The sequence below is a fragment of the Odocoileus virginianus genome, chromosome 12, assembly GCF_023699985.2.
Source record: "Odocoileus virginianus isolate 20LAN1187 ecotype Illinois chromosome 12, Ovbor_1.2, whole genome shotgun sequence".
NCBI lineage: Eukaryota > Metazoa > Chordata > Mammalia > Artiodactyla > Cervidae > Odocoileus > Odocoileus virginianus.
In genome coordinates this window covers 31,959,534-31,970,112 of record NC_069685.1, presented here as the reverse complement: position 1 = coordinate 31,970,112, position 10,579 = coordinate 31,959,534, and the positions used below count along the sequence as shown (strand labels likewise).

The 10,579-nt window shown below is 44.1% G+C and overlaps 1 protein-coding gene across 2 annotated transcripts; it reads left to right on the top strand.

Moving 5' to 3' along the window:
* The first annotated feature begins 493 nt into the window (after positions 1–493).
* On the top strand, positions 494–8,477 carry SPRY1 (sprouty RTK signaling antagonist 1). Of its 2 annotated transcripts, XM_070474869.1 has the most exons (4): positions 494–658; positions 1,397–1,628; positions 1,991–2,287; positions 5,052–8,477. In XM_070474869.1, the coding sequence occupies exon 4, from the start codon at positions 5,107–5,109 to the stop codon at positions 6,064–6,066; it is 960 nt and encodes a 319-aa protein (XP_070330970.1). In that variant the 5' UTR covers positions 494–658; positions 1,397–1,628; positions 1,991–2,287; positions 5,052–5,106; the 3' UTR covers positions 6,067–8,477. The 2 variants fall into 2 exon arrangements, with proteins under 2 accessions (XP_070330970.1, XP_020745101.1); XM_020889442.2 differs by lacking the exons at positions 494–658; positions 1,397–1,628; positions 1,991–2,287 and adding an exon at positions 2,472–3,276.
* Positions 8,478–10,579: the final 2,102 nt, after the last annotated feature.

The following is a 10,579-nucleotide window of genomic DNA, read 5'->3' as shown; positions in this document are numbered from 1 at the left end:
TCACATATTGTTACCTACATTTTCAGTAAAGCGCGCCACGTTTTAGATTTCACATATTCTGAACTTTGCTTTAAATTGGATCTGTAGTGGCATATCATCATCTTTTTTATATCAATATACATTATCTCACTAACTGATCAGTAGTGAGGGCTTGATACACAACTTTTTAATCTTTTAGTCTTCAAAGTTGTTTTGTAATTCCACTTTTAAGGGTAGAGTTCACCAATCCTTTTGCTGAGATTTGATAACTGAAGACTGCTAACTAAATTTCAAGGTATTCTTTTATGACAAAAGGCATTTGCAGGATTTTTTGTGGCAATCCACATTTTCAGAGGATGTTTTTTAGGGGAGTGTACAGGGCAACATATCCAAGTGGGTACTCATAAAGGAAAGAGGAAACGACTGTTGGGGAAATCCTGCTCCAGGTTTTCAGGCAGCCCGTATGATTGACACATGATATCACTGGAGGCGTGTCCTGGAGTGGAGGTGGAGGTGGAGGCGAAGAGCTGAAATTCTGCGGAGCCGGAGTGGGACTGCTCTGTAAGGCACGCAGTGGTTTGCAGAGTGATAGCCGCAGACACAACTCCCAGCCCTGGAAAAGGAACAGCTACAGTTGCTGTAAATGTGCCTGAAAAGCAATTTCCAATCTTTGCTTTAGGTAAGAACTGTTTCCTTCCTTTCCTTCCGTAGACATTTTAAGGAAAGATCAGGTGAGAAATGTTGGCTTTTGCAAGGAACTGATTATTTTTTTGAACTCGCTTTAGATCTAAGATTACTGGTTGCATTTCAAATTACCAGTAGCATTCCCACTGCTAAAACGAATGCTCTTAAAGTAAATGCTACCACTAAAAGAAAAAACAGGGTCCTTTTCCTCCCCACCCCCACAACCACCTCCCCCCCAGCCAAGCAGTAACAAGTTTCAAGTCTGAAACAGTCGGATGTGTGAAAAACTGGGTGGGTTTTTTTTTTTTTTGCCAAAGAGGGGCTGGCATTCGGTGTGTGGACCAAATGCATGTTTGTTTAGGCATTGTTGGCGACCGAATCCCGAGAAGCAATTGTTTAAAACCTGAATTTCCCGTCTCTGTGTATTGATTTCCAATGCGCAGAGGCGTCGCTTGAACGTTGTTTGAACTCTTAGGCATTCCAAGGGGCAAAAGCACTTCGGCAAAAACGTGCAAGACTGCATGTTACTTTGGTTCGCTGCTGACACGCCGACTGTGCGCCCGCCTGTCAATCACAGGGAGCAGCAACAGCCAGCACATGGGTGCGGGCGGCGGGCGAGCTGGCGAGCGGCCCGCTCCGCTCCACTCTTCGCCCGGGCGGCGGAGCGCGCGGCCAGTCCAAGTGCCTGGAAAGAAAGGGAAATTAACGTGTTCTTATCTCTAATCGTTTGTAGCAGGCGTTTCGGCCGCGGAACAGGAGGGTCGGAGGACTGGGAGTGATCGCTGCCCGGGAGAGGCTGACTGCCAGGACCGGAGTTCCCAGGGACGCCGTGCCCCCACTTGCCCGGCGTGCGGGATCGGGAAAGTGCCTGGACCTGCGCGGGGGCCGAGGGACGACGCCCCGCCTTCTCCCCGGAGGAGAACCCCCAAACCTCGCTCCCTTCACCACCGCCCCTAAAAAAGCGGGTAAAAACCCAAATCCCACCCACCCCCACCCGCGGGGAGCGGCGGTCGGGCCTCTCAGGCGTGTACTCCCAGTGCGGCTCCGTGACTCGTCCGCGGACGCCGGTTCGAGCCCCGTCCCGGGCGCCGCGGAGCCTCAAACGTCCGTGACGTGGATTTTCACGCGTCAGGAGGCCGCCACTCCCGCCTTTCCCGCGAGGAGCGACTGGACCCCGAGGAGAACTCTGGTCCGAGCACAGCGGCGGGTCGGCCGGCCAGTCACGCGCTCCTCTCCCCGCCGCTCCCCAGCTCGCTTTCCGGAGAGACCCGGAGAGCCCTCCTGAAGGGATTTTTTTTTTTTTTTTTTTTTTCCTGACTCTTGGAAGGGGGCTACAGGAGAAGAACCCCGGAGGTGGATGTTACTGAGCTGCGCGGCGCACGCGAGCTGTGAGAGGTCTGCGCCTGGCCGCGCCGAGTCTCCAGAGGATTGTCCCCCGCAGCCGGAAGGGGGCCGCGGGGAGCGCTCCTGCCCAGCGGCAGAGGCCGCGGGCCGACCGGCCGCAGCTCGTACCATGCCTCCCCGTCCTCCCCGCCGCGGTTGATGCGGCGAGTGCAAGCAGTCGCCCGCACCGGGACCCAGGCCGGGTTGCACTGCTTGGCCGCCCGCCCCCGCTTCGGCCTAGGTGAGTGTGGGGCGGCCGCCCTCGGGCCGCGGGGGCGGGAGGTGCACGGGCGGGGCGGGCCGGGCGGCAGGTGCGGGCCCCGAGGAGCGGCGTGGAGGCCCGGACCGCGCGACGGGCAGGGAGCGTGGGGCCACCGCGGCCCGGCCCGCCCGCGGGGCGCTCAGAGCTGGGCAACCCGGAGAGCGACCTTTCGCCTCCGCGCGGGACGGCGAGGCGGGGTCCCCGGTCCTCAGTCGCCTGCAGCGGCGGCGCGGGGACCCGGGGTGTCCTCTCGGGGAAACCCCTCCACGCGAAAGATGCATTCGGGGAGGCTTGGGGCGGGGGGAGGGTCCCCGGGAGGAGGACCGCGGAGCTGCTCGGCGGGTGCCCGCGGCGGGCTTTCCGGATCTGAGGATCCCTCGGACGGGGGCCTCCCGAACGGCATGTTCGCGCGCGAGTGCCAGAGCGGACCCCCGGGTCGCTGGGGACCCCTCACTTTATTTTTGTTGTGAGCGCGGCGGCGCGGCGGGGGCGGGAGAGGGCACTGCCACTTTAAAAGTGCGGAGGTCCGCCCTCCTGAGGTAATGGTAGCCTCAGCCTCCTCCCCTCCTCCTGCCCGAGAGAGCGGGGAGAGAGAGGGAGCGAGAGAGAAAACTTGTTTTCATTCATAACTTTTTCCTTTTCCTTCCTCTCCGTCAACTATTTATTCCCCGCTCGTCTCAGCGCGGATTGCAGAGGGCGCAGCTCCACCGCGGGAACCGGCGATGTGGCGACACCGCTCCGCCGCCCCGGCCCCCGGCTTGCTGCGCCCCGGCTCTTTAGGAATCCGGCTTCTCCTTTAAAGTGTAGACAGATATTTATTTATAACCCTCCCTGCCTTGGGCTTGCTTTTTGGCGCCCGCATTCGCTCCGAAGGCTTTTCCTGATTTGTAAGCATCCTTGGTGGCATACGCCAAAAGGCTTTGGAAATCCACGGTGATCCTTAGAATGTGATGGGATTGTCCGAAAAGGTATTCGACTTCGATTCGGGGCTTTCTTGGGGGAGAAGAGTCTGCCGAGAGCGTGTGAGCGTGTTTGGGGCTAGATCCAGGGCTGTCACTGCTGGAAAAGGGGCTGTGCTTCAGATCCGAGGTGGCTGACATTCTTTGCTTTTTCTTTTTATCTGGTGGCCTCCTTTACCGGCCAAGAGGAACTTTGTTACAGCTAGCATTTAAGACTCAGATTAAAGTCGTGCCTTGTGCTTTTTCTACTCTCTTCAGATCCACGTTTTTTTCTTTCGTGTGGAGTCTGACTTACTACTTCTAGATACTCTTTGCTTTAGAAGCGCTGGGTTAGGAAGTGCTTTGCGAGGAGGACTGATACTGCAGTGTAACGATGGAATCTTTTTAACAGTCCTTTGGGACTCCAGGACTAAACCCAGCAGGTAGTGACCGTGTTCCTCGGGTGGAGAGGAGGTAGAAGAAACTAGAAACTTGAGGCTCCGAGTTGGGAGAATGAGCGGGGGTAACGCCAAGAACTTAACATGTAAGATTGTCCAGGGCCATTCAGTGAAGTTAATAGATGAAATGGACTTCTTTCTGCCTTATTCCTGAAGCTGATGAGATTTGGCTCATGGTAGTGGAGAATAGGCATTTTTTCCTTTGCATTCTTGAACTGGATCAGATCTGTAGATTGTGGGAGGAATTTGTGTGAAAAATATTCTGGTTTACCATTTATGAGAACAAAAACGTTTTTTGTGTTTAATAGACAGTTTTATGAAGAATACATTATAAATTAGAAGTAATTTATCATTGGTATTGAAACAGATTTTTACCTGGATATTGCTATACTTTATTACAAGAAGCACATTGATTCAGAATTGGCAGTGCTTTTGAAAATCAAGATCTGGCATGTAAATACAGATTTTTAAATTAGAGGAAATACAGATAATTAAAATGGCCAGGATTTCCCCATATTACTTTAAAGGCTAGACACTTATTTGTATGTGAAAGTTACCTTGTTATGTGAGTGATCCTTATTTAAACTTAAAAAAAAATCAAATGTGAATGGTCAACATTTACAGAACTGTACATTGAGTTTTGTGTGTGTGCTTTAGAGGCTATAAAACACCAAGAACTGTTGTGTTTGTCTGCATTCACTTTTACATCTTGTAGACTAATAGCGAGCTAGGTTTAAAATTCTGGTTTCTACTGAAGATGACCTCTTAATTGGAGATTCCATTTCAGTTTGGAGTGTCTTTTTTTTTTTTTTTAATGCATGAAGTATACCTTGACTAATTTCCTGAACACTAATCTAATGCTTATAACAGCAAACAGATAACTAAAGACAACAGCACCATAGCCATTCTTAGTTGTTTTTTTTTTTAATGGATATTTTCTTTTATGGAAAATACCCAGAGTTTCTTTAGATGAGAGCTGTTTATTAGTGCTTATTCTCAGTGTTCCCCACAAGGGCATACTCCATTTTGTTTGTTAGATTCACAAACAGGAAGACATTACTTCTTGATTCTGCTTTTTAAAAGTTGAAAAAAACTTCCAGTTCTTATGGCATGGGGTCTCTTGCTTACATTCTTCTTCTATGATGTGGTCCTAAGCCTCTCTCAGAATTGGACTCTGGCCAGGACCCCAGCATCATTGTAATCCGCTGATGAGGGAGATCATTACCAGGTGGTTTAGGCAATTTGTGACTTGACAGGATTTCTCACCTCTTCCCCCCCACCCCCCAGTGTTTCTAGTCATTTATTTTCTCTGTTTTTTTTTTTTTTTCATCTTTGATTTCCTTTTAGGATTTCAGATGCATGCCAGGTTTCCACTGATTGCCAGAAATCAAGATCACTACACATGGATCCCCAAAATCAGCATGGCAGTGGCAGTTCGTTAGTTGTGATCCAGCAGCCTGCATTGGATAACCGTCAGAGGCTAGACTATGAGAGAGAGATTCAGCCTGCTGCTATTCTGTCCTTAGACCAGATCAAGGCCATCAGAGGCAGCAATGAATACACAGAAGGGCCATCCGTGGTGAAAAGACCTGCCCCTCGAACCGCACCAAGACAAGAAAAGCATGAGAGGACTCACGAAATCATACCGATTAATGTGAATAACAACTATGAGCATAGGCCTGCCAGCCACCTGGGACATGCGGGGCTCTCGGGTAACGCCAGAGGCCCCGTACTGAGCAGATCAACCAGCACTGCGAGCGCGGCCAGTTCCGGGAGCAACAGCAGCGCTTCTTCTGAGCAGGGGCTGTTAGGAAGGGCCCCGCCAGCCAGACCCGCCCCTGGCCACAGGTCTGAAAGGGCGGTCCGGGCCCAGCCCAAGCAACTGATTGTGGATGACTTAAAGGGTTCCTTGAAAGAGGACCTGACGCAGCACAAGTTCATTTGTGAACAGTGTGGGAAGTGCAAGTGTGGGGAATGCACAGCTCCCAGGACCCTGCCGTCCTGTCTGGCCTGTAACCGGCAGTGCCTTTGCTCGGCGGAGAGCATGGTGGAGTACGGAACCTGCATGTGCTTGGTCAAGGGCATCTTCTACCACTGTTCCAACGACGATGAAGGGGATTCCTACTCGGATAATCCTTGCTCTTGTTCACAGTCACAGTGCTGCTCTAGGTACCTGTGTATGGGAGCCATGTCTCTGTTTTTGCCTTGCTTACTTTGTTATCCTCCTGCCAAGGGATGCCTGAAGCTGTGCAGGGGGTGTTATGACTGGATCCATCGCCCAGGGTGCAGATGTAAGAACTCCAACACAGTCTATTGTAAGCTGGAGAGCTGCCCCTCCCGGGGTCTGGGTAAACCATCATGATTTTTGGAGGTGGGTTGGACCTCCTGAACTTCTCTTGCTTTCAAGCTGTGGCTGTTAAAAAAGATGCTGTCAGATACTGGTTTTATTTTCTTTGCAGCTTTCCCCTGTTTCCCACCTTTCTCCCCTTCTTTCCAAGGTTTGGCTCATGGATTGTACTCTTCTCTAATGGATGGTCCGGTAAGAGTGGACTGTGAAATGCATCTGGCTCCCCCTTATGACAAGAGCCTCTGCCATCCACTTGAGAGGGTATTGAGAGCCAGTGGGCTTTTGTGTAGCCTTTTTGTTCTGCAAGCAACTTTCCAAAGTTGTACACGTGAACATATCCACACATGTACACCCAGACTACAGTGATTTAGAGCTGTCTTTGATTGGGTACTCTGGGAACAGGGAAATTGGTGTTTAAAGAAGCAGCCGTTTAATTGCTTAAATAAGCTATATATTAAACCTGTCTCCAATTAGGGCTATCTTCATAGCATTGGACACTTAAGTAGCATGGGAGATCTGTTTTTGTTACAATGTTAAAATTCTCCTTTAACCACTGCCCTCTCCTCTCTCCTCAACCTTCTATCCCCTCAGTTTTGGCCTTATCTTATTTTAGAGATGCCAGGTTTTTTGTTTTTTTTTTCTGTGTTATTTTAGGTCTGCTTTACAATGTAAGTCTTCACATTGGAGATATATTGGTTGTATCTTGCTCATCCTTATTCAAGCTTTCATATTTGTGAAGGACTCGACTCCCTCCCTTCTGTACTCCTTGCTTTTCACCAAATTACTCTTGTCATTGAGGGCACTTGGATAACTGAAGTTGATATTTATATCTGATCAATCTATAGATGTCACAGAACTATGCTGCCTGAAGTGATCTTGGCTCCTTATTGGTTTTTGGCCACTTGGTTAGTTAACAGCTGGGTAGTTCTAATCTTTTCTGTTTCATTGCCTTAACCACAAATTGTGGTGCTTTTTGTATATTTTATGTATAAATCACAAAGTTGAATTCTGACTATTTTTAAGACAAAAGTCTGTTAAACTTTTTTATTGTAAAGAATATTTATTATGCGAATCTCTATTATTTTATGATATTTATTGCAAAAGACTGTTGAAATGTACTCATGTCTGAATATAACAAAATATCAATACGTAACGGAAAATAAGGTGACACGAAGAAAGTACATATGTTAACTATAATGCAGAAAATATATTAATTAATGAAACTGTCTGTTGATTTCTTCATTTATTAGCGTGTACTGTTGTGATTTTGTCATTTGCTTTGACTCTTTTCTTCATGCATACCCATTTTCTTTCTTTCCCTTAATATACCAAATCTAGATGTAGGTGAGCTCAAATCTTGAACTAGATGTTTCCTGGAAAATTCATTAATCAAGATTTTGTATTCCAAATTCTGTTTTAACAAATGCCCAAGTGAATCACTTTACAAAGTGAAAAAAGTTTTTTTGTGATTAATATTAACAATTCCGTCCCTCCTTTGGCTGTTTTGTAAGCAAGGGGTTTTGTGTATATCAATTTCTTGGAATGGGACATACCTGTATGTTTTAAATAATGTTTAACTTAACTCTTGGATTAGTCTGAATTTAATTTTCATCAGCAAAACTTAAAAAATTAGTTCTGTAGCCATACTAGCAATCTCTGGCACTGTCACTTTAATAAGACATTATAGAATTTAAGAGTGCATCAAGGGGATAGTTAACATTATCAAACAGATGTTTTAAAAACATTCCAATCCTTTTCATTCCTTTAATAAGTATTTAATGTGCCCTGATCAAATAACATTGTGTCATGTCTCTTGGAATTAGAAATGTGAGGGTGTGAAACTTTGTATTAAAAAAGTACATGCTTTTAGTTTTTAGCCTGCTGAAGTCAGGACATAGAATCTTTGGGTCCGATAAAATTTTGTTCACATAACTCCTCAGACTCATTTTCACTAACTCCTCCGAATGCCTAAGTGATGTGTCAAACCTGAATAATCAGCATTTGAGAATAAGATGTTGACATAATTTGAACCCAGGATTTAGGCTGTCAAAACTCTTATCCAGCTTTTTTGTTCTGGTTGTTGTCTCTTGCATGATTTGACTACTAGTTTTGGACTATTTATCCCTTGTAAATAGGCTTTGATTTTGTTTTAATTAAATAAGACATAAGTGATAGAAACTTTTAATGCATTTCCACCAAGCCATTAAACCTATTAGTTGGCATTGTGACTTTTGGCTTAATCAAGTATTTTCTCTATGCTCTGAAAGTAGGAACATTTTTAAAATTTCATAATCTATGGTATTTTAAAATGTGAATTTGTTTCCTCCTGTATTCAAGTTATGTGGTGATATCCCTGGTCCCTGAATATTGAATATTTCATTGAGATTTGGCTCCTTAATGAAACATATAAATAGACTCCTTCAAAATACTGTGTAACTTTTTTCTGTTGTTTAGACCCTTCATATAATCAGAAATTGGTGTAAGAGCTGTCTGTAGTTAAACTAACCAGACTAAGAAGCTATGGCTTTTGTTGAAAGAAATTTATAACTTTTATGAGAATAAGGTATGTTGTGGAGTTTTAACTTCTGGCTATATGGGGAATACATTAAAATTATTAACATGGCAGTCTGCTGCTGCTAGGGTTCTATATGCACTCTGGCATAATGTCAGGCCCATATTTGGAGATAGCAAAATGTTAGGGGTTCAGACTTCTAACATGCCTGCCAGAGACAAAGAATAACACTTTGATTCAAAACTTCCTCCTTTGTGATGGTTTAAACCTAGAAGAAAAAATATTAGGATGTGTTTTCATCAGTGCTCATGAGTCCAATGTGTTTGAACCGAATACTGATGATCATTTTAAAGTGCTGAGGCTTTGAAAGCATTGGCACAGCTGACATTTCTTATAATACCCCTGCCATTTATTTGATACTGCCAAGTTAAAAATACCACATAGATAGATTAACCTTTCCCTTTTATTCCACAATTTTGTCCCTCTTCCTCAACTACCAAAGCTTGACAGAATGAGTATTTTTTAAGTAGTTCCTTTCCAGCATGTTTTCTGAGTGCTGTTCTTTTCATTCAAAGAAGTTTTATTTGGATAATTTAATTGTGAATAAAACCAGTAGAGGATTTCTGTAATTGAGTAATTTCCTGTCAACAGTTTAATAAAATGTAATTCAGCAGAAAAATGGACTATGAAAAAGTAGATATACTTTTTTGTGAAGGCTTGAGGTGAATCCTTAAATTATAATCTGTGATAATTATTATATAGTTTTCAAAATACAAATCATAGAACTTTCCAGTTATGACTAAGAAAAAAAATTAAAAACAGTGGTTTTTAAAGTTAAAGGAAATAAGTTAACTAATCATGATTTTACCCTAAAGTTAATATTGAAATCAAACTCAGGATTCATTTGCAGAAGATTGATTTAATTTTTGAAATTGTCTCCTTTTCCTGAATCTTCCTTTTTTTTGTTGAGTGATGTATTTCATGGTAGTTTTATGTATAACTCTTTAGCAAAAAGGCATAATCCCATTTTTAAACATTGAAAAATGGAAACAAAGAATGTCTAGACAGTTCTCGTCTTAAACTTTGCCCCACCTCCGACTGTATATATATTGCAAGAGAGTTTGGTATCATTTTTTAAACATCTTGAAGACAAAACTTTAAATCCCCCTTTGGCCAGTTGACAGTTGGAGAGCTGTTTTTTTCATTATTGCCCTCACTAGATAAGATGGCCATGAATTTAACTGACAAGTTTTTGATTCTTCTCATATTACCTCAGATTATTACCAAGCCATTTTTCTGCATGTATTGAGCCCCTACCATGTGCATTATTCCATATGGAGAAGAATTCTAGAGCTAGAAATAGATATCAGAATATACTTTATGTTTCTCAACCATATATGAAAGTAAATAGGTCACTAGTTAATAAGTTAAAAATCAGAAGTCTGTGTCATAGTTCAGACCTACTCTATCAGAAGATATCTCCAGGGGAGGAGTTTGATATTCTTAATTTCAAAATCTCCTTGGGTGAGTTTATCAGGCAATCTTGTAATTGCTTTTTTAGCTTCATGTCGTCATCTTGAGAATAGAGAAACAAAGGCCTGGCTTAAATGTTCATGATAGCTAGCATAGAACGGACTCTTCAGATACAGGGTTTTCTTCATTTCTTAGCAGCAAGCCTGGTACCTTTATGTTGCACATTAGCCTTTACCATTTCTTTTAACCAGAAAGTGTTTCCTTCATAATGAATATATTTGACCATAACTTAGGAAATGGAATGTTTTTCTTCGTATATTATTTACACTTAGCTATCAGGAATATGTAGCAAATGACTTCATTGCCATGATTATTTTTCATATGTTATTATTAAATTTAACAACTTCATTTGAAAAGAGATTGTGTGCTTCCTCTGGCCAGGTTTATATGGTAATAATAGAATAAATTGATTTTGATCAGTTTGTAAAGCTAACAGTAACCTGGCATCTAGATTTAAGAACTTACGTGATGGCTCTTAGCATT